At 39.6% G+C, this 27,964-nt stretch overlaps 2 protein-coding genes across 5 annotated transcripts in view; both read left to right on the top strand.

The window, feature by feature from the left end:
• Positions 1–6,991, top strand: part of C5 (complement C5) — a 64,995-nt gene extending 58,004 nt beyond the window's left edge. For 3 of the 4 annotated variants that reach the window (XM_075060555.1, XM_032767451.2, XM_075060556.1), the window contains 9 exons: positions 363–414; positions 1,120–1,222; positions 1,755–1,829; positions 1,945–2,050; positions 2,269–2,355; positions 2,747–2,836; positions 5,342–5,425; positions 6,138–6,276; positions 6,585–6,991. In XM_075060555.1, the coding sequence (XP_074916656.1) occupies positions 363–414; positions 1,120–1,222; positions 1,755–1,829; positions 1,945–2,050; positions 2,269–2,355; positions 2,747–2,836; positions 5,342–5,425; positions 6,138–6,276; positions 6,585–6,714 (866 nt within the window). In that variant the 3' untranslated portion in view covers positions 6,715–6,991. The remainder of the gene's footprint in view (positions 1–362; positions 415–1,119; positions 1,223–1,754; positions 1,830–1,944; positions 2,051–2,268; positions 2,356–2,746; positions 2,837–5,341; positions 5,426–6,137; positions 6,277–6,584) is intronic. The other variant, XM_075060554.1, reaches the window with a different exon arrangement.
• Positions 6,992–7,170: 179 nt separating this feature from the next.
• Positions 7,171–27,964, top strand: part of TRAF1 (TNF receptor associated factor 1) — a 69,955-nt gene continuing 49,161 nt past the window's right edge. The window contains exons 1-4 of the mRNA XM_075060559.1: positions 7,171–10,997; positions 15,373–15,686; positions 18,649–18,724; positions 20,209–20,307. Coding sequence (XP_074916660.1) covers positions 15,463–15,686; positions 18,649–18,724; positions 20,209–20,307 — 399 coding nt within the window. The 5' untranslated portion in view covers positions 7,171–10,997; positions 15,373–15,462. The remainder of the gene's footprint in view (positions 10,998–15,372; positions 15,687–18,648; positions 18,725–20,208; positions 20,308–27,964) is intronic.

Here is a 27,964-nt window from a genome sequence, read left to right as displayed (position 1 = left end):
CTACCTTGCAGAAGAAGGATCTGGGAGGGGAGGTCAGTGGGTTTAATTCTGCAAGTACTGTGCACTTGAGCACTTAAGTTAACCTGTGTGAGTTTCATTTACTTAAGCAGATGTATAAGTGCTTTGCTGGTTCAGATTATAAAAAACTAAAATTTTGGCTAAGGTATAAATGAAAAATTATGTTGTTTGTTCATGAATAAAATGTGGGTTCCCATTAAAAATTGGCTGAAAAAAATTATGAACAGTATTTGGCCCCTGAATACGAAAATATTTCATGAGAACCCATTCATATAAGTATGCTGTAGACTGGACAGCTACTTCTGAAGAGCTATAAATGATTTGTTCTATTTAACATACAAAAGGTGAAAGAAGACAAGATGATGACCAACCTGAACGTTTAGAGGCCTGTGCTAAGTAAGTACAATTGATTTTTCAGTGACATAACTGAGCATTTCAATGCTTTTACATGTCTAGGTATCTTTAAGTTTAATCCAAACTCTAAACTTCCTGTGTTCCTGGCTCTGCCCTACTCAGAATTCCCCACACAGGAATGAAATTCCCAGCTGGCACTTAAATCATTGGAGCAGTGCCAAAGGTTACTATGAAGAGGTTACTTGTGCATTTCACGTTTTCTGAATGTTCAAAACTGTAGCCTTTACTAACTTTAGCACACACATTTATAATTAATTTCCCTCACTTTTGAAAAACAAAATTAGAAGGAAAAAAGAGATTAAACCATTCATCATCCACTTGCTAATAATGGCCACCTTGTGTTTTTACTGCTGTGACCCTTGTTTCCCTCTTTCTACCCCTTTTTATGTGCATGTGTGTAAGCATGTTTAGGATCAGGGTCAAAGACTGTAAGCTGTCTGGGTTAGGGACTCCTTTAGTTTTATGTTTGGATTGAGTCTCTGGCCAGTACTGTAATGTAAATAATCATTGTAATCTCTCTTGATTTTATTGGTGTAAATCTGGAGTAAGTCAGCTGAAGTCAGTGACGTTTTTATGGATTTACAATGACATAAGTATGAGTAGAATTTGCCCAGAGGCTTTTCTGAGGACTGTGCTGTACGTTTTAAGTTTTGGTTCTATGTATATTCAATTTTTTGTCCATTTTAGGTACAAGCCTAGTGAGAGAGAACCACAGTCAGAGTCTTCCCATGCAGTGATGGATATAACTTTGGTTAGCGGACTGGAAGCAAATACAGAAGATTTATCTACTGTAAATATTAAAGAACATTTTACCTTTACCTACAGTATTTATTGTCCTTCTGCTTTATATCTTTTAATGGTAGTAGCACAGATTTTCAACATTGTCTCTATTTTATTGCAAAACATTTTTCTCATACTAATTGGAATAGTGTACCTGAGTCTAGAGTCTGGGTTTTGCCCATTATGGCCTTATCCAGTTAAATCAATGGGAGTCAATGCCGTAGAGAAATGGGGGACAAATATGAAGTTTGGATCTGGACTCAGACTTCACCAAAGTTCAAGAATGTTGAGATTTCATAGTTTTAGTACATCTCTAACTATTATTGTTTTTATCCCAAAGGGATGAAAGAACGGTTCCCTTAAAGTAAGGAATTGTTCATGACTAGGATCACATGGCAATACTAAAATAACTGAAGATCCATTTGTAGAAAATGTTTTACTCCTCAAAACCATGCTAAAACCATTAAGCATAAAACTTTATGGAAGACCATGTAAAATCTTTTAAATTAGCTGATAAAAACCTTTCTCTCTTTTCCCCCTAGCTTGCAAGTGGAGTTGATCAGTTGATAACAAATTATGAGATAAAAGATGGACATATTGTTCTACAGATAGACTCGGTAGATCATCTTTTTTATTTCTTATGATTATTCAGAATTGGAAGCACTATTTTATTTCTTTGGTAACACAGAGCTTCCTTTTGGTGTCTTTCTAATTCATGCATCCTTCAAACAGGTGCCAGCTAATAAATTCATGTGTGTTGCGTTCCGAATAGGGGAGATTTACCGTGTTGGCATGCGGAGCCCTGCCACATTCACTGTGTATGAATATCATGCACCAGGTAGGTGTTCCAGTTCTTCAAATTCACATCTCTTGCTCTCAGAAGATTCTTTGAATTCTGTTAAGAATCTAACAGTTTGTCCCTTTTCCACAGCTTTTAACCTACATTATATTAAGGCTTATGTCACAGTCACCATCTTTCTGGCTGAAGAAGTCTGGATGGTACTCTTGTAATTCAACTTTTTCATGCATTTATTTTTTTCCTATTCAATTCTGTAGATAAACAATGCACCATATTTTATAACCCCTATGGAAATGACAAACTTCTGAGACTGTGTGAAGGAGCTGAGTGCAAATGCATGGAAGGTAAACTTTGTGAAAAATGCCATTCTGTTGCAGTTAGTTGGAGAATACAGCTTAATGCTTTGGGATCCTTGTGGGTGAGAGTACTACATAGAAGTGAAAGGAGCTATGTATTCTATTTTAGAACAGCAAACGTTGCTTTTGCAATAAATTAAACATTCATTATATTCTAAACTTAAAAAAAATGTATGGAATTTAGCTGCATGACTCTCATTGACTTTAATTACGTTGACTAAATGGGACTTGAGTAGCTTAGCTCCATTGCTGCTATTTGAAAATTTGCTTCTGTGTTACAGATTGCCATGAGCAAATAGAAATTAATTATACTTTAAAAGAGGGCTTGTGCTGATGTTTCTTCCTAGCATTAACATTGTATTTCTTTCACTAAACATAGCGGAATGCAGTCAAATGCAAAAGAAATTAGATCTGACAATAGCTGCTGAAAGGAGGAGGGAAGCTGCATGCCAGCAAGTCATTGCATATGGTAAGACTTGAATGATCAGTACATATTATTTTGAAAAACAAATGAACACTGTGTGATGAGTGATGATGAGATGCTACAGAGTGCACCTTTTATGTTTTTATAAAGGTTACTTTGAGAGATGCAGCATTTTTCAATATACCTATAAGAACATTGGAGGCATGGGACTCTTGTTAACAACATGTTACTCATAAAGGTGAACATACCCATATTAGTGCCTGTAAATTAAAATAATTCAACATAGACAAAGGTAACTTCTGTGGAAATTATATAGAGTTAATGGTCCCAATCTTTGAAGGAGCTGCCTGTCTCTTAAGAAGATCTGAGGACTCTCAGCTCCTCCTCAAGTCAATAGGAATTGAGGTTGCTGAATATCTCTCAGGATTGGTTCCAGTACTTTATCATAGACAGTGTCTTTAGATCTACTGGGGTAAAGACAGACCTCAATATATATCTTTCAGTGAGTATTCTTCAAAATCAAACACATCTTTTCAGAATTAAAAATCAAAGCCCTTGGTTATTTTCAGCTAAGTTTTGCAAAGTAAATTACTCTGTTTCAGATATGTCTGCAGTGCTTAAGGTTTGTTACAGGCTGTGATAATCTTGTTTCATACCTGTGAAAGAGCAGCATCACACTAGAATTGAAACTATACAACACATAGATTTCTCATTTTGCTGGCCAAACTAGACAGGAAAGAGTGCGAGAAACCTTTCCCCTATTGAAAAAGGTAATAAAAAATAGAAGCACAATTTTACACCAATCCCAGAGGACAGTGTACTTACCCACACACATACACTGTGTTTCTCTGGGTTTTGTAAGGTCTCTGAACAGTGATGATTTGTTGTGGTGTTTAATGTGTTCTAATACTTAGGCACACATAAGGCAAGTTGTGAACAAAGCATCAGATGTACTTGAGTTTCCTGTCATTTGTTGGTTAAGAGCAGATAATGTAATCTCTAACATTCTTCTCACATAGGCTTTGACTTTTTGTTGTTTGCTTTTTAAATGTTACCTCCAAAATACAAAAAGAGGGAATATGTCCCATAGAGTTATTTAAACATATTTCTGTTTTTTAAAGACTTGTCAGTGCTGGGATCAGAACCATGTTAAGGATTTTGATTTTAACCATGTTTTAGGCTAGTGGCATTCTAGCATGGCTTCTGACCTGTGTGAAATTGGTATTTTTTCTGATAATATGCTAACCACACCATCCTGTCATCTACCTCTTGCTAGTCTATAGCATGGTTCTATAAGGCAGTTTTCAGATTAAAAAATCCTTTCCACTTTAGTTATGGAAATCCATGGTAGTCACGTTAACAAAATATGTTTGTAGCTAGCACAGTTCTGCAATGGAGCCTCACTGTCAGAGTCCTGGGGTAGCGGCAGCAGGAATCCAGCGATGATTTAAAGGGCCCAGTGCTCCAGCCGTTGCTACCACAGCTGAGCCCCAAGCCCTTTAAATCTTCGCCTGAGCCCGGGGGTATCAGCAGCAGCTGGGAGCCCCTTGGACTCTTTTGGTGATTTAAATGGCCCAGGCCTCCGCTGCGGTAGCGGCAGCCAGAGCCCCGGGCCCTTTAAATTGTCCCAGAGCTCCCAGCTGCCTCTGCCCTTTAAATCACCAGCCTGGGGAAGCCGGTGTACCGTACCGGCTTGCTTGCACCTCTGGTGCAAGTGCTAGTCAAATGTTAAATCACCTATTCTCTGTTACTGGCAAAAACAATTAGTATTTTTCACCCAGCACTAATCCTTTGTAATTGGATTTGAATATGCGTAAATTATATCATTTCCTTTGTGTTTATATGTCTACAGAATTTTTAAATTACTTCAGCTATTAGCCTTATAAAAACACTATTGTAATGTTTGTTAATGATTGGTTAAAAATTCAGACAGTTTTGAGTAGCAGAAGTCTGAATGAATTTAGATGCAATGGAGACTTACAATCAAGGCCAGTTTTAGAGTAGTGACATTAGATGAATAATACTATGACGTGAATAGTCTAAAAAACCTTGATTGTGATTAACAAAGTGTGCACGTATGTGTGTGTATATTGAAACGCTTAGCATTCTTTAGTGCAAAAGATGTAGTGTCCTTGTAAAATAGTAACAGTACATTGTAATACAAAAAATAAATTAAACCCTCCTAATTAATTAATTAATTACGGTGCATTATATGTGTGTTTGTGTTGATTTCTGGAAATCTAGGAACATTGGAAGTAGCCTATCTCTGGCAGTAGCTAGTGCCAGATGCTTCAGAGGACAACGGGGGAAAAACCTTGCACTTCATTGTGAAATGCTGTGCATTAGGTGTGCATCCATCCATGGGCAATCAGCTGGTATGCTGAAACATTTAATTAGCTTTATAAGAGTTTCAGTTTGACCACCAATACATTTTACAAATGGTCATAATATTATCCGAGTATCTGTAGTTGATATGTATGAATGTAGTGCAAAACAAAAGGAAGAATTCTGCCTGAAACAGTAGCAGTTGTTGTTGTTGTTGTTTTATAGTCTATAAAGTGAGCATCTTGTCCTCCAGTGAAGAAGGTAGTTTTATTAAGTATACTGCAACTCTTCTGGATCTGTATAAAAGAGGTAAGAGTTCTAACTGTAATGTATTTAATTATTTCATTTACAATAAAGACTCCCTCCACTCAAGCAGCAGACAAAAATCAGTGCTAAGTGGACTCCTAATAAAGATAGAGAATAATTGTACTCTATGAATTTGAAGATTCTTTGGGATTTATAAGCTATTATCTTTTACCAGTTTCACTGTATTTAAGCTTTTATTAAAACTGTTGTTGCTTCTGTTTGTGATGGAGTCTGTCCTGAGGATCTCACAATCTAGGCAGACAAACAAGTAGACAATGGTTTAAGGAAAGAAAACAATACTTGCTTTTATAAAGTAGAATTTGGATGCAGCAAAGTTGACAGAGATTTAGCTGAGCAATTCAGTGGGAGTTGCGTATGTTCTCATGCTTTACCATTTGCATCTGCAGTTATCTTGGTAAACACATTTGGTTTGTATAAGGCTACGTTTGGAAGTCAAATTGCCACCTGTTTAATGTTTCTAGACTGATTCCAAAGAGTGGGAAATCCATGTTTTGATTTATCTGAATTTCCCTGTAACATAGTTAGTGGCTAATGGATGACTTGGCTTTGCCCTCTTTTGATAAACAGTAAAACCAAATCAGTATGTTATGCCTAATTAACATGTGTGGCCCTGAAAAACTGAAGCCAGTTGTTCTTTTAATCATTCTTTCTGTGAAATTTTCCAATATAATAACTGCATTCTCTTCAACTCCAGGGGAAGCTTTTGCCCAAAAAAACAGTGAAATCACCTTTGTTAAAAAGAAGACTTGTACTGATGTTAGACTGAATCCAGGAAATCAGTATTTGATCATGGGAAAAGAGGCCTTTCGGATAACTGTCGGTTTCAGTTTCAAGTAAGTAAAATATTATCAGAATGTGCTGAGCTCTCTCCAGAGCATGACATGCTTCATTCTCATCAAAAGTGACGAAGTTCTTGTAGACCTCTGGTTATGTCATTTATTGTAATTGATTCAATATTTTAAGAACTTGTTTAATTCATTTTGTGTTACCCGTTGTTTTTATGCTAATACACTTCAGCTGTCCACATTTAAAACAGAGGAAAATAAGCACAAAGGAACCCATTTAATATTAGAATTTTCTCTTGTGTCTATCTTTTTTTCACTCCTTGTATACTAATGAGCTTTCTCTTTTGTCTGTGTAGATACCAGTATCCATTAGACTCTATGACTTGGATTGAGTGGTGGCCTTCAAATACAGCTTGTCCATCTTGTAAAAAGTTTGTAGATACAATGGAAGAATTTTCTGAAGATCTCTTTATCAACGGCTGTTAACTTCCGTGGGAGAATTCTGCTGAGTAAAAATTGCATTTTGAGTCTCACTAAAAGCATGTATTCTTAGCTGTTTAGTAATTCTTTCCATACTTTAACATTCATAGCTAGGTTTACTTGGGAAGCTTCATTTGCTTATATTTAATAGCATCTGTTTTTATAAGATTATTTTAGAATTGTAACTTTTTGCATTGACGCTAAGGTGGGATGGGGGGATATTCCAGAAATACTGCAAAGACATTTGAAGTCAGATGAAATTAAATGCAACACCATTAAAAAAGAGAGAAAGAAAGAGAGAAATATTGCCTTGTGCCAAAACAGTTGGACCCACTAAAATGCAATATTTTATTAAAACATTCTTAATTTTATTTTTCTTGTATTTTTATTCATCAGATACTGTTCTTAATTTCTTCATTTATATTCTGTCATACAAATTGATACTAAAATTTACAGTGCTACATCTCACACAGTCTCTTTTTATGGGATAAAATGATTTTAAATTAGTTTGTTTTAAATGAAACCTATTTCTATGTAACCTCTCTGTCTGCTGAGGTTTTATAGCAGGTCCAGCACCTTAATATCTAAGTACCTAGGGTAAGTTCCTCACTGCTTCACCAGCCTCACTATGCTAGGTGAAGTGTAAAGGGGCTCTAAGAGCCCAGGATCCTGCCAGGGAAGATTCCCCTGGTGCAGGAACTGTGGAAGACATGTCATAAGACTGTTCAAAGTATGCTGGGGACTGCACTAACCCTCTGAGCAGCCCAGAATCAGGATGCAACCATCTTAATTACCCTTCCCCCTGTCCTGTAAGTTCTTTGCTGCACCTCTTAGTTAGAACAGAGAGTCTCACTCCCAGTATCTAGGACCTAGCTCAGCAAGTGAGTGGCACATTGTCTGCTGAATGATTGGTAACAGTTAAGGTTTTCCAGATGCTCAGGTAGGGAGTAACTAGAAAATTTTGAAATCACGTACCAGAAAGTTGTGAAAATTAATGCTTGAAGGATATGAATTTATGTAGAAGCATCATAATTTGTAAATAACAAAAAATGTGTTTGCATATCAGAAAGCTAAGTGGCATAATGGCCTTTAATTTGAGAGAGACTGTCATGCTTTAATTCTATGTAACAGTATTTGATATTGGGCTTTATTTTTCAAGTAAACAATCCTCATGAGGATTTTGTTAATTTCATAAATTATATCATGTCTGTTAGCCTGAAGGTTCATAAAATGCTTTTTCACAATATCTTCGTCTGTATATATAGGCATCATTTCACTGAACACTGAAATGCAGACCTCTCTTGGGTGGAATACAGCTGTTTTAACAGTGCACTGCAAAACGTATTATAACAGGAAGTGAAGAAGACAGTATTCACTGAAATATGTACTGTTAGTGGAGTAAGCCTTAGATTTGAAATATAAAGTGCAGACTCTCTAAAACTTTAGGTACAAATCTGGGAAGGAATAACTTAACTCTTTATCCTTTTGAGGCATATAAACTGAATTCTATGCCATTTACTCTTTGAAAATCTTTCAGACAAATGCTCTATGCGAACATTCAGTATTCCGTTTACACCTTTTGTAGGAGTAATAGTTAAAATGCTGTCCTTGGTCAAAATGTTCCCCATGCCACTGTTGTGCTGTATGGTGTGCATGTACCAATAGTTTATCCAACTGCAGCCGTACACCTGAAAGGTGACTGGCTGCATTTCAATTGTGAAGTCAAGCATCAGTCTATCGTCCCATGTCATTATTGTCGGTATGCTTCAAGGCATTGGAGTGCTTGGACCTACAGTGCATATTACCTGACGTGGAGAGAATTTTGACCACTGACCAAGCCAGCCTTCACCAAGGCCGTAGCACATGTGACCAAGTACTTGCGCTGACCACATTTGTTGAAAATGGCTTCCAGAGAAACTTGAAAACGGGTGCTGTTTTCATTGATCTAACAGCTATGTACAATACGGTATGGCACACTGGCATGCTTGTGAAGGTATCACAGGTCCTGTTACCTTGGGTCACAGGCATTGTTGAACTGTTCCTCTGCGATAGGCAGTTCAGAGTCCATACTGGGGAGAAGACAAGTGCGTGGAGACAACAGAGCAATGGGTTACCGCAGGGCTCTGTGCTTTCTCCAACCCAGTTCAACCTTTACATCAATGACCTGCCAGCAACGGAATCACAAAAGTTCATTTACGCAGACCACATCTGTTGTAGTACCCAGGCACGGACATTTCATGAGCTTGATGCCACCTTAAACTGAGGCATGATAAAGTTAGCTGACTACTGTAAGACTTGGCACCTCCAGCCAAGTGTCATAAAAACAGTCACCAGTTTGTTCCATCTTCACCACACCAGTGCAGCCCGAGAACTGAATGTTTATCTGAATGATTGGAAGGTGAAGCATGAAGTAGAACCAATCTATCTAGGTCTGACCTTCGACTGCACACTGAGTTACCATGCCCACCTGAAGAAGACAGCAACTAAAGTTAAGACACGTAACAACCTTCTTAGCAAACTGGCAGGTGCGTTTGGGGTGCTTGTTCTCCAACTTTGCACATGTCAACTCTTGCCACCTCGTATTCGGTGGCAGAGTACTGCGCACCAGTTGGAGTCAATCATCACACACCAAACTGGTGGATATGCAGTTACATGTGCATCATCTCTGGCACTCTGTGTCCGACCCCACTCCCATGGCTTCCAGTTCTGAGCAATATTGCTCCTCCTCCTATCAGATGAGAGGTTGCCACTAGCAAGTTACTGGAGAAAGTACACGCCAACCCAAGCCTGCTGCTGCACAATGACCTTTTCAAACCACTAGCTGCACATTTGCCATCACGTTGCCCATTATGGTCTCATCCACCATGCTAGGTTGTTAGGGCAGAAGCACTCAGGCGAGAGGAATGGGATATCTGTTATAATCCCCAACCAATCCCTCGTTGCCGACCCCACAATCTGCCTCCCTGGTTTTGACCTGCCCCTCGCCAATGTCCCTGTTGAACAGGTTCTGGACCAGGCAAGGTCTCTGTGCAGCTAACCAGTATCGCTGGGGCCTTCATGACAGCCCTTTGTGCAGCTGCGGCGTGACACAGATGATGACGCACCTTGTCAATGAATGACTGCTGACTAAGTTCAGCGATGGCCTAGAAGAACCGCATCATGCCACTGAAGATGCCATTGCTGGCTAGACGACTATGCACATGCTAAATAAATTGTGACGTGATGCTTGTGTGCACTGACTGTACTGTAGTTTGTAAAGCATTTTGGGATCTTTTCGAATGACGGGCTCTGTAAAATGTCATCATTAGCAAGCAGATTTGTGTGTCACATTTTGTTGGATGCTTTTTGAATCTGCACAACTAGTTATTTCTTATCTGGAAAGTGACAGCATGTTCACCACTGTACAGATCACTAAAGAATTCACAGACCCATCCAAGAAGCATTACATGTTTAATTTTTTTAACATATTTTAAAACAGCAGCAGCCAGTAGGATCTGGACATGACAGAAGCATCTGCAGCATGTACAATGTGTCATATGGCTTTTTTTCTAATATGTTTTTGTTCATGCTGTGGGTGTGCTACAAGATGAGAGCTATTTTTTATTAAAAAAGCCTCACACATTATTAACTCACATTATATTTTTCCACAGTATAACAAGCTCTCAAGGGGCTAAATCAATTAACTTTAGAATGTTTTGTCAAGCCTGTTTTGTGTATAAAAAGAAAGTAGGCAGTCTGCAACCCGGTTTTCTTGCTTGCTTTAAACAGAAGAGTATTGATCATGGATATCTTCAGATATTCAGTTATCCCTATATATGCACAAACCCAAATCAGGCTCTGAAATACGGAGTAAGAAAATCAATATGCTCATGTTTATAGCTGTTACATTTAAAATAACAGCAAACTAATATAGAGAAAAATAGTACTTTCAAAAAATGGAGTTGCCCATGATATTTCTGAGTAGTCTTCTTAATAAAATATGCCTTTTAAATTCTGAGCATTAAAGTACCATATAGATTATTAACAATAATCCCATATCAAATTTTATAGTTGATATGCAATCTAAGAAGAATGCTTGGGACAAGAAAGATCACTTCATGGTTTGGTATTGTGCCTAGTACAAGGATTAAGAGAGAGCAGTGCAAAACAAAGGCAAAAAAAAGTAGGCATGCTGCTAGCAATGAAAAAACAAACATGTGATGTAGGGGAATCCCACTTAGAGAGAAATTGAACTTAGTGTTTCCTCTTGTTGGTGATATGTTAAGAATTTTAAGTTCTTAACCCATTTGGTAAGTTGTCTTTAAACATTATTTATTACATAGAGATATTTCAACCAATTTTTACATTATTCTTTTCTTCTTGTATATCATATTTCTTCTGAGAGATAGTGCTGATTATATTTTTCAATTTGTGGGGAGAGATGGGGGAACAATCTTTATTTTAAAATTAGGAAAAAAGTTTCCTACAGCTTGTGTGTAAACAGAGCAGATTTTGTCTTAGGTATTATTAATCCTTACTAGAATGTTTTTCAACAATTGAGTTTATATATTTCATAGCATGTTAACAACATTGATTAAATAACAATAACAAAATTTAGAATCCTGCTGAATTAAATTTTGCTGATGTACTTGAACAGGGAAAAGAATGAATCAATGTATGCTTGAGGATGGATCTTTGATTGTAGAAATGTTGTAGAGTCACGAAGATATTTCTTAACATCAGATCCTGTATACATGGGTCACTCTTTGGAGAGACACTGCCAATTGCTTTTTTCTCAGCTGTGTGTGGTTGGCTTTTTTTAAAAAAAAGAAATTCTCATTTTACTTTTGAAAAATATTGATTTCTCCTCAGTTCCTCTGGAAAAACATGATGCAATTTTTTTGTTTGTTCACCAATGGCCGTGGCAGTGTCCAAAAGGATGTGTACAGCTTTTGAATCACGGCTTCTTTGCTTGTTGCTGTAGCAGAAACAGCAGAGGGAGCAGAAGGACATTATTTTGCCCAGGTCCTATAAAAATAGCAGTTAATATTTTGAGAAAAAATATTTCTTAAAACAGAAGGATTGAGATTCCTGGGATCATTGCCTGCAAGACTGCGAAAGTTTTTTGTTTTGTTTTTAATGGTACAGTGCTAGCTCCTTCAAATTTCACCTTTCCTGCATGGGGGATCTTTTTTTTTGTTTTTTTTAAACTGCAAGACGGCCATGTTGTTTAATGGCTGAGTACAGTGATACTTCAGTCTGAGGCCCCAGGAGCCACAAGTGGCTCTTCAATGTGTCTCCTGTGGCTCTTTGCAACACATGATATTGAAACACTGTGTGATTGGTTAATAATGAAATCAGGATGCTTTTACTGGATTATTAACTAATTGTAGTTGATAAAATAATAATACTTAGAATAACCATGCAAACATATATAAAATACTAAATGAAACAATGAATTCTCTCTACTCTGGCACTTTTGAGTAATGATGATTGCTAATTTGGCTCCTGAACCACTGCGGGTCTGAGTATCACTGGCCTAGTGGTTACAGCACTGGACTGGGACTTAGGTGACCTGTATTCTATTCTTGGCTTTGCCACTGACTTCCTGGGTCACCTTGGACATGTCATTTTACTTCTCTGAACCTCAGTGTCTCCCTTTGTAAAATGGGGGTAATGATACTGACCTCCTTTGTAAAACTCTGTGATTTACTGATGAAAAGCTCTGTATGGGACGTAGGTATTGTTCCTCAAGGCAGGATGGTGGTGGGTGGGTCAGATTTTAGATCTAAATTACTTGACAGTGAATTTTTTTAACACTATCCAAAGGAACTCTAATTTTATGTTAAAGTAATGGACAAGAGAGTGGCTGAGCCCTATACAGGGTGCAAGGAGCTTTCTGATGGCTGTCGTAAGTGCTGCCAATTGATCGGGAAGCTGCACTCTGTCCAAAGATGGTATAACTGCCATGGTCCTTACTGAGGCTCAGCGCCTGGTGCACCTGCCCATCGCTCCCTGATTCCACTCCCTTGTGCTGAAACAGTTTACCCAATTGCAACTTAAAACCACAAAACCCAGGAAATTCAGAATTAAGGCTGAAAAAGTCCCAGACATCTTTACTTAATCCTTTTATGAGCAGGTGTTGCAGAAGTCTTGAGCACTGGGTAATGCTCCTGGTTGTAAGTATTGCTTGATTTGGGCATGATGCATAATTTAAAGCATGGTCTATTAGTAGTTTTCCTCTTTCATCTTAGAGTTTCCTGGCTTTTGTGGGTTTAGCACAGACACTTAATGATATTTCAGAAAATTAGGTTGTTCTGTGGTTTTAATTTTATACAAAGTCAGCTCACTTCAAAAGCCTTTTACTGCTATGTACATCCTGCCAATAACAGCAATGTGAATTCATCAAAATTGCTGGTCGTGCAATAAAAAAATTGACCAAAAACCCACAAAGGTCTTGATCAGTGGTACAACAGTGCCTAGGGCTTTGGATAATACCTTAATGACTTGAATGGAGCTATACTGATTTATACCAGTTGAGGATTTGGCCCTTAATATTTATAGCGGATGGGGAAATAAGGATCATGTTTTCAAAAACCACATGAAGCTTTTATATTTAGAAAATAAGAATGGATGGTGTAACATCCTTACAGATGGGAGTGTATGAACCTAGAAAAGTAGCTGGCAAGGAAAATGACACCTGAAATGATGCCAACTGTCTGAGACAGATACAGGAACTGAGAAACAGTAAAACAAAATCCAGTGGTGGAAGTGCAGCCCGCTGCTAAAACTGAAGGAGCCACGTCATGAGTCTTTAGTTTTGCTTTCTGCTATTGTGCCGAAGGGGCTCCTCCCCTCCAAGGCTATCACTGGAGGGGTTATATTGAAGAAGAATCCTGAGCCAGACTTAGGGTATGTGTACGCTGCAATTAAACATCTGCAGCTGCCCTGTGTCAGCTGACAGGCTCAGGCTGAGGGCTGTAAACTTGTGCTTGACATTTGGGCTAGAGCCGGAGTCCAAGCTCTGAGACTCTGTGAGGGAGGAGGGTCCCAGAGCCTGGCCTCCAGCCCAAGCCCTGACATCTACACTGCAATTTTACAGTCCCACAGCCTGAGCCCCAGGAGCCAGAGTCAGCTGGCAGCCCAGCAATGGGTGTTTACATGCTGCGGAGACATACCCTTAAAGGCTTGCCTGAGGCTCTAGTCTCTGCAGTCAGCAAGTTTATAGGGTGAGATGCCAGTATGTAAGTGCTGAGAGTAGCTCTTTCTGTAACTCGTGTTTGTTGTTTAGAAGTTGCTGTCACCACTTCGACAATGTTCATTCTGGAGTTTCTGGCTTCTCTACTGGTGAAGGTGTCTTTGTAAAATGAATACCACTAATAACAATTCTTACAGAACACTTCTCATCCATAGGTGTCAAAGCACTTTGCAAAGATAGGTGAGCATTATCAGTCTCTTTTAATATATGAGGAAACTGAGCACGGGGGCCAAATTCTTAAAGGTATTCAGGTGCCTAAAGATGCAGACAGATGCCTAATGGGATTTTCAAAAGTGTCCAAATGCTTAATTCCCAATTCCCATTAAAATTAATGGGAGATAAGAGTCTAGGTTCCTAGCTGCATCTAGGCACTTAAACACTTTTAAAAATCTGACCTGAGGAGATGAAGTAATATACAAAAGGTCAAGGAAATAAGTGTGTGTTGGAACTGGGAACATAAGTCTTCTGATTTCCACCCTTGTGCTTTATCCATAAAACCTCAGAGCCGTATCCCTTCGTTTTAAAAAATACTAACAAAAGGGCACTGTTGGATCACAAATAAAAGTTGTAAAACCATGACCTGTATCATGAAATAATTTAGATGATTAAGCATAAAAAAATGAAAGCATTTACTTTGTCTTCATTCCTGTTGATTTGTTTAAATGTTGCATGCCATTCAGCCTATAAAGTATACTAGACTAGTCCATTTCACTTTCTGAATGGTCATGCATTAAAACAATGCAAATTTTTCATTTGTTGAATTTAAAAAAAAAATGGAAATATTTCTATTGATTTTTAGATTTTGTGAAATCTTGTCTTTATAAAAGTGAAATTTGGGTCCTAAATGAACATCATGCTGCCCCTTTCACAAGGAAAACATATTTTTAAGCCTTGCTCTTACCTAACTGTATCTCTTCTTTAATCTTTTAGTTATAAGTATCAGAGGGGCAGCCGTGTTAGTCTGGATCTGTAAAAGCAGCAAAGAATCCTGTGGCACCTTATAGACTAACAGACGTTTTGGAGCATGAGCTTTCGTGGAGCTTTTGGATCTGACGAAGTGGGTATTCACCCACGAATGCTCATGCTCCAAAACGTCTGTTAGTCTATAAGGTGCCACAGGATTCTTTGCTGTTTTTAGTTATAAGTGTTTCACACCACAGTTTTGGTCAAAATAGTACAGCAGCCTTATCCATGGTAAAATTCCACTGTACATTATTGATTTTTCTAAATATATCTTATACTTAAATGCCCCATTATCTATTTAGTTTAGCTGATCAGACTTCCGCTGTAATCTAGAAATATTTTCTCTTCTCTGAATGCTTATACTTTAGACTGACTGACTGCAGTTCATCATTACAATAAGCAATTCAGAGGGGAAAAAACACCCCCAAAATACACATTCATGTATTTTTTTTCTGTATTCTCAGAATTATTACCTATGAGTCTGAAGTTTTTTGATGGAAGTTTGTACACGAATACTGGGAACAGCTTTAGACTGAAGCCTTCAGACCACCTTCATGGCAGAACACACTGTAGAGCCCCAGCATTTGGAGGATTTGGCATCAGGCATCGGTACATCAGCTATGAGTAGCTCACCTACTCCTGGAGTGGCTCTGGAGAAGTATATGGCTGATGTTTCCTCTCAATATATTTGTCCTCTCTGCAAAATGTTTCTGGAGAATCCAGCACAGGTGCCATGTGGTCACAACTACTGCATGTCCTGTGTTGAATGGTTATTAAGGTAATCCTATTATACTGAATGTAGTAACTGCAATTAGGTAGTGTCACTACAGTCCTCATGAGCAAAACTGACCTGGAACTAGATCCAATATCTGCAAAACTGTCTCTGTTGGAAAAAAAAGATATGATCTCAGAGCCCTGTTGTACAAAGCTCATCTCATTGACGTGATCCTTACACTTGCGAATTATTCATGTTAGCAAGAGTTAAGGGATTAGGCCTCTTGTTGGTAGTTTTTTTTTATTAAGATACCACATTATATTTCTCAGCATCCCTAAGGGGTTAGATGATGCCATGCTTTGAACTGGATATTGAGTTGGGATGGGATTTTGACAATTGCCCAGGTGATTTAGGAGCACAACTTCCTTTGGCTTTCATTCATTCAGGCTGACAGCCAATGAGACTTATTACTTTTTATTTTTGAGGTCCATACTTGGAGAGAGGGAAAGTGATTGAATATTGTATTTTAAATTTGTTACATCTCTGGAATTGATATTTACATAAATGTGATTAAAATATCTCGTTTGTATGAAGCAAAGACCATGACTTGATCAGGACTGGGGATTTTTCTTTTTTTATTTCTATTTGCATGAAAAATTACATCATTATCTATACTTCTTTCCAAAGCAAATATTCCTATTTGTTTAGATTGCAGACCCAGTTTTCAAATATGACCACCTCATTAGGATGTCCAAAATGTAGAATTTTTGTTACTCAGAGCCTAAATATGTGGCTTCATCGCATTCCCCTTATTTCATTGTTTTTTTTCACTGACCCATTTAAGTCAGTCTCGTTTTAAATTGTTCACTGTCTGATTACAGGTTATGGAATGCAAAGATGTCATTTTGTTTTGGCAATCAGGTTCAGTCTTGGGGTGGTGCTGTAGAGAGGGGCCTCAGACAAAGTTCAAATTTGGACAAAGTTGGCGTGTGTGTTTGGATCTAGGGTTTGAACTCTGCTTCTGTCTAATAACAATAGTAAACCAGTGATTTATAGAAGGGAAGAGGTGGGGATTAAGGGGAACCAGAGAAAATCTCTCTCCCTCCCCCACGCCAGTATCTGTTTTATGACCAGAGAATGCAATTAAAATGAAGACTATATAGGACAGCGTGCTCTGTGCCCCCAGTTTCCCTTTTGGTTACCCAGGTACAATCCCACTGACTTCATGTGATCTATGTAAAACTCACAGGGGCGGGTGAGGGGGAGTCATATATAGTTCTTATTTCCATGCCTTGCATGGTCATTTGCTGAATATATTTAACTCATTCTGCAGCTTTAAGTGCTGTATATGACTTCCCCTCACCCGCCCCTGTGAATTTTACATAGATCACATGAAGTCAGTGGGACTGTACCTGGGTAACCAAAAGGGAAACTGGGGGCACAGAGCACGCTGTCCTATATAGTCTTCATTTTAATTGCATTGGCATCTTTTTCAGGGAGACAGAAACATTGAGAAGATTCCATGGTGGCTCAGGTTCAGTCCCTTAGAAGAGCTTGATTGTGTTGTTTCAAATGGCAAAAATGACCTAAAAATGAACAACTGTAGTTTTGAAAGCCTTGTTATTGATGGGAAAACTTTTCTCAGAAACCTCCAAGCAAACACCAGTACTCTGAAAAGGAGGATCAGGGGCTCTTAGAACCCAAGTATTAATTTATCAGGTGGTCTTGTAAATGATAGCAACAACAGGACACATAACCAATCAATAATTAACTGAAAGGTGGTCACGGACTTGCTTATGAGGCGATTCTGTTGTACAGAATACAGTTTTCCAACCTTCTCATATTTCTGTGTCTTATGGTGGACAGCACAGGCGTCAGCAAATTCATGATAGAACTTGTGATTTTCTGCCCACCATGGCTAGAACCCCAATCTGGAATGTCCCTGAAAAACCTGGTTTGTTAGCTGCCTGCTAAATCTAGTATAATTTATGGCTTCTTGGCATCACCAAGGATATGAATGCTTAGACAGACAGATTTCTATAGGCATAAGTGGAGATATTCTGGTCATGAAGAATGAGGAACTTATTCTTCAGCATCTCTGCAACACAAAATCACAGATGCTTTTTTGGCCCATGGGAAGCTGTTTAGCGATATGTTTTTAATGCCTTGCTTTCTAAGCAAAGCCAAGATATTTTTCCTTCTTTAGAAATTTTGATGGTACTTTTGTGGGAGACCCAGTAAAAGGAAAGGATTACAAGAGTCTCGTCTTCCCACATGTCCCATATGTATACCCATGCCAATCCTTACCTTGGGGAATTGCAAGGTTGAATGGACTAGTAATGGAAGATTTCACCTGTGGGTCACCCTTCATATCCAGCCTGGTAAACGAGTTTGGGTCTCAGCCCAGTTTCCAGACAGGTGTCCACATTCTAAAAACAACCATCAGAACTGACATTAAATGGCCTCCTTCTCAGTCTCAGCAGAGAGGCCGGGAATGAAAAGGCACGAAGGCAGCCTGACTCTGTACCCCAAAGGTCATCGCTTTATGCTAGGAGAGAATCACATTTGCCTGGCTATGTGGAGAATGTTGTAGTGCCAGTGCCCAGGCTATACCTGTTCTATGGCTAAACAGAGGACTTTGTTCTCCACGGCTATCATTCCAGTTCCTTTCCATGGATGCTAAACTGTCACTAATATATTTTTAATGCTTTGCTTGGTTGTTGCAAACAGTTGCAAATCATGCCAGATCTGTACACCATATTAGCTGTGCTCAAGGCGGAGTGGGCCCAATCAATCTCTAGTATAACTTAGTTGTCAGGCTTGAATTTTCCCCTCAGTGGTGGTAGGTGAAGGGCCAAATTCCCTTTTCATTAGTACTAGTGCAACCCAGTTGATTTGCTGATAAAACTGAGAATGTGGACCAAAGTATGAATTTGTATGAGTTTTTGGTTTTCATTGACTAGCTGTCCAAATTCAATGACATTTCTAAGAGTTTTACTTTTAAAACTGCTTTTTTTGCTCTCAGAAACATCCCTGATCCAGAGTGTTTACTGTGTGGAGAGAAAATAGTCACTGATGATGCAATTTTTAACTTCGGCTCTGTGAGTAATTTTGCTCATTAATCCCCAAAGCTTTTCTAAGAAACATAAGAAGAAAACTCTATATCCCAATAATACCAGGATATAAACTCAAATGACATAGAGAACTGCAATAAAATATTTGATGGGATTGTCTAAACAGTCTGCCTTGAACGCTCCTTTTCTATTTCTGCAGTGTTTAATGTGTTGCTGGGTGAGTGTAACTGGGTATTAGAGACTTTCTCTCATATGGGTGATGATGACTATGCTCAGACACCTTACTCCTCTTCCTTCTTCACACGTCTGATTTTAAAGCCTCAGAAACACTGACTCAGCCGTCCCTTCTAACATGGCAACCTAGAAAATGTGTAAAAAGCATATTGAAATTAATATATGAAAAGCACCCTAAGCTATATTCAAATAACATTATGACTGTGGCACACAGAGCTAAAATATCCGTTAACTACAGGTTCTGCCCTTACCTTGCATTGTAGGTAAGCTCTGCAGGGGACTAAGATCACTGGGCCAAATTCAGCCCTGGTGGATGTAAGTGCAACTCCCATTGTGTTTGTGTGTGTGTAATGTGATAAGCAAGTCTATATTAAATCTAGCTGTCCTCTCATGGAAACAGATAATGTTGAACATTTCAATCAGCACACTAATTCACCTTTTCTCCTCACATTTGTGGCAGAGATACATGGATAAGCCAAATTATCAGTATTAGGGATTATACATGTAAATATCTGGTACACTGTAAGAACAGTTTATGTGGACTCAGTATGATGATGACAAGCTTTGAGGATCTTGCAGAGTTTATCATGTTATATAGGAAAGGTACAACAGTATTGTAGTTGCAATACTGGGAATGAGATGATCTGGATTCTGTTCTTGGCTCTGCCAACAGATTTTCTATTTGACCCTGGGCAAGTCACTATAAAAAATCTCCATCTCTGTTTCCCCCTCTATAGAATTGGGGTAACAATGTTTACCTATTTTACAGGGTGCTGTGAGGCTGAATTGATGATTTTTTGTAAAGTGCTTTGAGATCCACAGATGGAAGGTGTAGTATCGTTTGATAGATTTTTGTTTTTTTGAGATAATTACATAAATCTCAAATACAATACAAAATATCTCTTAAAAATTTAGAAGACTGCACTTTACTTAGACCAGCAGATTTCATAGGTACTGATAACACAAATGTTCTTGATGCATTTTCATTCTAAGCAAAAATGCATGCTCATGATTAAGACTGCTAACATGATGTTATGTTGGAAGAACTAAATAGCATGACTATGCTGAGGCTGGCCTGAAAATACAAGGCCAATTGTTTGTTTTTCTTATTGCTAAAAAGTTTTCTCACTCCTCACCTGCATTGTCCCTATTTCTGAAGCTCTGTGTACTGCTTCTGAGTATTCTGGTTGCACAATGTAAATTGCAATCAGATCATATATAATGTTATATTCTGCATCATTCTCTTTATCAATTTCAATCATCATACTGTGCTACAGATAAAACCAGATGAAGTCAAGAGCAAGGAAATTGAAAGATTTACAATCAAGTGTCTGAGGGAGGGTTTTCTTCAGTCTGGACCACTGGACCCAGATGAGGTAAGTGATAGTTAAAAGTCAAGAAAGGGCCATGTCAGAAATAAGGATATAGATTATGAGAAGTGACTTTGCAAGAGCAAGAACTTGTTTGCAACAGAATCCTCTAACCAATATATACAGGTCTGTTGCATCTTATGCGCATTTAACATGCACAATTTCAGCTTTACGCGGTCGGCATAAAAGAGAAAAATAACAATTTTAATACTGTACTGTAGTGCAGGCGATTCTGCCCACCATTCAACTCAGTGTAATTTTGACTATATACAGTTTTTGCTTTACGCACAAACCGCAGAATGGAACCCCCGCGTAAGATGAGACTCACCTGTATACATCTGGGCCAAATAGGGTAAGTTGTGCATTGCAGAGTTCTCTCAGGACCAAAGGAAAGAGAGCCTCCCTCAAAGCCCATTCATGGCCTCTATTGAAACTTCAGGGTTGCGGTAGCTTCCTATAGCTCCTCTAGACATCTCTGCAAGAGGAATATGGAGCATTAGAATCCCTGGCCCCATGACCAAAAATCTATATGCTGGAGTATAATGACTGTCACAGAGCACAGCTCCATTATGCACAATGATCCTTCCATAAGGTTTAGCATTGTACATCCCCTCCCCTGCCCACAGGGGCAGGATTTGTCATGCAGGGCTGCCCAGAAGATTCAGGGGGCCTGGGGTCTTCGGCAGCGGGGGCCCCAGCACTTCAGCAGCGGGTCCCAGGGAGGAAGGACCCCCCGCCCCCAAATTGATGACAACGACCTGGAGCGGAAGAAGCTCTGGGGGCCCGGGCCCCGTAAGAGTTTTCCGGGGCCCCTGGAGCGAGTGAAGGACCCTGCGCTGTTGTCACGTAAATAGCATTTAACCTGACAACTCCCATCCTACCAACACTACCACATTACTGTGTTCGTGAATCTTTTTGGCAATATCTATAGATCTTAAAAGGATTGGAAAGGATTATCATCTGCATTTTGCAGATGAAGAAACTGAGGCATAGAGCAGTTAAGTAATTTTTTCCAGGTCACACAGCAGATCAGTGGCAGAGCAGGGAAATTTACCAGTCTCCTAATTCCCAATCGGGCGTCCTATCCACTGGACTACACTGCCTCCCTAAACAAAAGGAAGGAAGGAATGATAAAAAAAAAAAACATTAGATAGCTGCCTAAAGCCATTTCCCCTTTATTTCAAACAGGCTCAGGAAAATGGCAACTAATTTATTGTAGGAATCAGCAAATCAATACATCTTAATGCTGAAGTGCTAATAAAAAGCATCTACAGCTGAGGGAATTTGGAACTTCGGAGCAGCCTTAATATAGCTGAAACCATGGTGACAAATATGGCCTTCCTGGTTGAGTGTTAGTTGGATTCTGTGGTCCTATTTGCAAGTCTAATTTCTGAAATGAAACTTGGGGCAAAGTTTTCAAAAGCACCTGACATTAGAACTGAAGTCTTGTTTTCAAAAGTGACATATGCACTTAAGAACCTAAATCCTCTTGTCTTTTAATAAAACTTAATCTCCTATGGCACTTAGGGCATGTCTAGAGTGCAGTTAAACTCCTGCAGCAGGCCCGTCTCAACAGACCCAGGCTCAGGGGCTTGGGCTATGGGGCTGTTTAATTGTGGTGTAGACATCTGGGCTTGAGCTAGAGCCTGAACTCTGGGACCCCACAAGGGGGAGGGTCCTGAAAGCCTGGGCTCCAGCCCGAGCCTGAACCGCTACACTGCAATTTTACAGCCCTGCGAGCCTCAGTCAGCTGACACAGGCTAGTTGTGGTTATTTCATTGCAGTGTAGACATACCCTTAGGCCCTTTTGAAAATTGTCCCCCCGAGTTTATAGATCTTCTGCTCCTTCAGGATTAGTATAATTGTCCAGCATTGACTTTTTAAAAGTGCTAATCTTGGTAGCTTTCTGTTTTTACCCAGAATTTTCTCTCTAAATGGATAGTAAAGCCGTTGAGCCATTTAAAAAAAGCACGGATCTGAAACGTTGCAAATCTAGGGGAAGTTACCTTCCCAACAAGAAGTGTCATCATCTTCAGCTCCATTTAGTGCAGGGGGAACTTGCATGCATCTCTTCATGCATTAAAAATGAGCAAATTACATGAGAAAATTTCCATAGTCTCCAGCTCGTTAAGCTAGAAGAGGAAGGCTGAGTGACTTCAGACACTTACGACATAATCCCAAGAGATTCTGATCACCAGCCATTCCCAGTGACTTCTAGGTTATGCCTACGCTATGGAGAATAGAGCACCATAGCTACAGAGATTATTATGCAAAATAATCTGACAGTGTAACATAGCCTACAGCAGTGGAAGGGATTTTTCTGTCACCACAGGAACACCACCTCCCCGAATGATGGTAGCTAGGTCAAAAGAAGCATTCTTCTCTCATCCTATCTGTCCACACTGAGAGTTGGGTCAGCATAGCTATGGTGCTCAGGGGTGTGGATTTTTACACCCCGGAGCACCATTGCTATGTCGCCCTAAATTTAAGTGTAGACCAGGCCTTAGTCAATGAGGTGTGGGGGATGCTCAGTGCCAGGATTGGTCCCTTAGAGAATAAAATATTCCGTGAAATTCAGTGCGCAAAATGATCCATTTGGATTAGGAAATGCAAATTTATTTTGAAACATATCCTATAGTTTTACTGGGGACACTGAACATCAGAGAGACCCTTTTATATCCAGAGTTACATAAGTATTTTTATGTTCCCTTGTTGTTTTATATACAAGGTGTGCAAGTCTCCAGATATCAAAGGGGTAGCCATGTTAGTCTGTATCCACAAAAACAGCGAGGAGTCCAGTGGCACCTTAAAGACCAACAGATTTATTTGGGCATAAGCATTCGTGGGTAAAAAAACCTGAAGAAGTGGATGTTTTACCCACAAAAGCTTACGCCCAAATAAATCTGTTAGTCTTTAAGGTGCCACCAGAAGTTTCCAGCTGTTTCAGACTCTGAATCCCAGCCCTAGTGGTTCCAAAGAAACAGGCATTTGAATGTGACAGTTTTATACTCTGCCCAAGTGTCACCTCCGCATGCATGATTGCCAGTCTACCTATGCATTACATGTAGTGCACTGTGCCCAGAAGGCTGTATAAATTAGTCAAAATTTCTTCTTGCCTCTGATAGAAAGCAAATGACTGGACTTGATTCCATCAAACTTGGCAGGATGACTAGGATGCTGTATAAGCAGGATTTTTCTAAAAATCATGCCTCACTATATCAGCACATTAAAATCAAATTGGTTTCTAAATTTTTTTAAAAAAAGGTTCTTATAGTGATGTGCACTGATCTCTGTAAACAAAGGGTCCCATTAAAGATAATGAGGTTGTAAGAAAGAGCAGAATTTGGGCATTTGTTTTAAAATCCTTATTTTATATATTTCCAAGATAGCTTAAGAGTGAAAACTTTTTCCCTTTGTCTATTTAGATCTTTCGAAACTGGTTCACACTGAACTCTCTTGGCAGATAGGTTAGGCTTGAATTGGCTGAATCACTGAGCTAATAATATGTCTTAGGATTAATACAACATAAGCCTCTAAATCCTCATTTTTATATCTTTTTTTTTTAGAACTGCCCCATTTGTGTTTTAATGACTTATTAAACAGATAATTCATTCTGAGAGGTTTTCATACTGGCACATTCAACAAGTTCATCTACTTGGCCCTGAGCTAATATACAATTGACTAGACCGAAATCCACCAAATTGTGCGCAGTGACATATGAAACTCGCACTCCATGGTATATTCATGAATGTTACTCTGCTGGGTCTAGCTACTGTGACAAATCAAGGATGAGAAGCCAAACTTCCTCCCACTCTTTCAGCCTTTGCTCATCCAGCACTGCAGAAAGCATCTGTATATTAAACCTCTTTCTGGCTCCTCTATAGATCAAATTAGGATTAGCACAGTGCCATATCAGAACTTTTTTTGAATTATAGAATCTTCTGCAATAACAAAAGAAAAGTATGTGATCCGATTTGCAAGTTAACAGTCACTACTTTTTAAACTAGTGTATCTTTACATAACTATTGTCATTCCTTCTTGACTGATCTTGAAATATATGTCATTACCAAGTGCCAGTTAAAGGATAAAATTGCTTGTCTGAGACAGTAGGGTTCAAGTCTAAGATACCATATCATTTTTATTTTGTTGTGATGATTCAAAAGGAATCTGAGACAATCTGGAATAAAGAGTAGGGTGACCATATTTCCCTATGCTGAATATGGGACACGTAATAAAATTACTCCTTCCAACGACTTCAGTGGCAATCAGTCAGAACTATGCAGTACAAATGTTCAAATTAGTATCATGTTGACTGAGCCCCGGTTAAAAAGAAATACTGCATAGTTGGATTCTTTTTATTTAGCTTCTTATCTTTAAGGCTTTCGGATTCACACAAGGAGTGGTCACACACACACACACACACTGCTGTACATCTCTGTCACATGGGCCCTCCTGGTGGTCTCTGCCCCCCATGCCTGGTTTAACCCTGGGATGGATTCGCCTCTCCTGGTACCTGCTGCCACATCTTCCTAAGGCAACACGCGGGGGGGGGGGCGGGGTGCACACAGGGTCACATGGCACCCCCCACCCCAGATTTTTGCTAGGGTTGATACCAGAATGTGGCCAGCAGCAGCCCTTTGGCACTGTGCAGGAGGGAAGGGACCGGAGCTGCTTCCAGCCACAGGGGGGAGGAAGGGGAGCTTGTCCCTTCCTGCTTGTTTCAGTACGCAGCCAGTGCTGGCAGGAAATGGTTAGGGTTAGGATTGTGGGGCTAGGGTGACCAGATGTCCCAATTTTATAGGGACAGTCCCGATTTTTGGAGTTTTTTTTTTACATAGAAAAACACGTATTACCCCCCACCCCCGTACCGATTTTTCACACTTGCTGTCTGGTCACCCTATGTGAGGTGGGGCCCTGCCGAGAGCCAGTACGCAGCAGGGGCTGTGCTGAGGGATCAGCAGGGGGAGCAGCCAGCTTTGCATGCTGCAGCTTCGCCCCACCACCAGCCTTGCACACCCATCCTCATCATCGGCCACTGGACCCTCCCACTCATCACGGGCGGCTGGTGAGCAGGGATCTGGTCAGCACAGTAGTGATGGGGGAGACAGAAAATACTGTACCAGGCAATTTGCCCATTTTTAAGAAAAAGTTGGGACACCTGCAGGAGGGCTTAAATATGAGACTGTCCTTTTAAAAACAGGACATCTGGTCACCCTGATTAAGAGAAAGGGCCACCTTTTCATTGGTGTCTATTTCTCCAGGCCTACTGGGTCAATGAAAAACCAGAACAATGCCCCATGATTCTCTTGTGTATGTGTGTGATAGAGGCAGCTCTTTGGGGTAGGCGCAGTCAGTTTGCTTTCCCAGTTTGGAATCAGATAAAGTACAGCCATGACCTACTGCTTCCAGTTGTTTCTGATCTCACCTTTATATGTCACTTTTGCCCTCCCACTCCTAGAGGTTGCCTCCTCTGCCTTGTGACTGTACTGGTGACAAAGTGTTTTCTAGCTCTTCATAGGTGTGTCCTACTAGCTATCATCTATGGTATTTATAACCATTTACCACCTTGGTATTTATTGGCTGTCTACACTATCCTCCCCCACTACATGAACCCCCTTTATCATCACAATCTCTGAAGACCTTGGCCATGTGCCAGTGTAAATATAAAAGAGAGATTAGTAATGTTTGTCATCTGCTGGCCAAAAGACTCCTGTAGCCAACAAATAAACTGCACTGCCTGGAAACTCCACAGCACACTGAATACTGCTAATTCTAAAATGTCTGTAACTAGGACAATGCTGTTATGGGGGCAAGGTCAGACGTTCAGATCCACAAAGCTGCATCTGTAATCCAACCCCTGGGCATCTTCCTGCCTACGCTGCCCTTGTTCTCAACATTTCCCACTGTGACACTCCTGCTAGTTCCTGCACCACCACAGGGATGACTCTAGCCCTAGCACTCTGGTTGGGGCTGAGCAAGGAGCCTAGCTGTACTATCTAGCCCTCAGGGAAATGACCGTGGATAAAGCCCCTCCTCTTTCTTATACCAGCGGGAGTTAGGCAGTAGTTAACTGGAGGCAGCACATGCTACTCCTTTAAACACGCCCACTTCCCAAAGCTCTTACTTCTTTGCCTGACAGTGGACAACTGCATGTGCAAGACTTCACCAAACATGCTGCTCCGGGTTTCTTGCAGGATGGCTCAATTTCTTGCATGGTCATACAGTAGCATAAAGTATGATTATGTGATTCAGAGGCTGTCCCAGTAAATAGGATTTGATGACTTGTGAAAGAAATAGGGTTCAGAGAGTTGGGCACATTCCAATAGTTCTGTGACTATATAACTTTTCTGCTGCCCATGTCCCTGCAATAAATAACGAATCACCTACCCACCTACCTCTTTTTTAAATTTTTTATTCTTCTCCCTTTTGGTAAAATCAGTGTTGTATTTTACAGTGAAATAAGAGAGGTTGCTAGAGAACAATCCAAGGTGATCCCACTGGTGGTTCTGTGCATGCCACCTTTATAACACTTCCAGCCTGTTCATGCAGAGATAAGAAGCTGGAACAGAATATAAGACACTGTTCTAGCTGCATGACTAATGTTAGTGATTATGGTTCAGGCTCTCCTGTATATGTGTGTGTGAAAATAGGTCCTTCAGGTAAGACTATAGAAGCATAGTTTGGTCTGTATGGACATTCATGGCACTTTCTGTAGAATAGAAGTTTGCTCCAGTATTCTGGTTCTCCACTGTTTTGTAGGGAGCTGTACGCAGTTACTGCTGTCTGCTCCAGAGCTGGCTGTGTTTCACTGGTGCAATTTGTGAAGTTCTTTGAACTCCTTTGTCTGCAATTCAGCTCAGTGTTGTGGTCGTCAGTAGTACTTAGGTCTTGTGCTGACTCTCTGCACAGGTTGGAATGTTACCACTTTGTGATGAAACCACTATGTAAAATATTATATTATTCTTTATTATTCTAATTCTTCATTTTATTTTCTTTACCAGTTAGAGCAAAGCAAATAATTCATAGTGAATAATCTATTCAACCCATCATGTAGTCTCTTTCTTCTGCTCATGAATTGTCCACGAGTACCTTACAATTTTCTCAGATTAATTCATTATTCCAAATTATTCACCAAATAGTTTCTGTGAATAATATTTGGTCAGTAGATATTGTATATAAACAGTACATAATCAATGCTGCATTGTTTACATTGCACTAGACACATTTATATGGTGTTGATTCTGTACCCTAGCTAGATGAACATCTAGCTTAGAATCAGGACCCCAGTGAAATTCCTTATGTTTACAAGATCAGAATTCACTTTCCATAAATATTACCAAAATTGCTGTTTCCACAAACATTCCTGCCAGTAAACTCCTTCACAAGAATAGTTGCAGGAATGAACACAAAAGGTGAGTAAACTCCGACTAAGCAAACTATTTTTTTTTATTTGAGTGAATATTGACAAAAAAGTTTGGGGGGTATTTGCTCACCATCTTTAAAGACATACATAGCACCACTATGTTACAATCATTCTACTACCAAAGGCTGCCAGCTCAGTGTTGCTATCAATCTCTTGTTTCATTTGCTCTCATCTATAGATGCTTATCCACAGGCTATCCAAATGTTAATGACTATGAATGTCTGTTGGCAAAATGTTTTT

This window comes from Chelonoidis abingdonii, chromosome 24, assembly GCF_003597395.2.
Source record: "Chelonoidis abingdonii isolate Lonesome George chromosome 24, CheloAbing_2.0, whole genome shotgun sequence".
NCBI lineage: Eukaryota > Metazoa > Chordata > Testudines > Testudinidae > Chelonoidis > Chelonoidis abingdonii.
The sequence above is the reverse complement of the archived record's forward strand: the minus strand, read 5'-3'. Positions and strand labels throughout refer to the sequence as shown.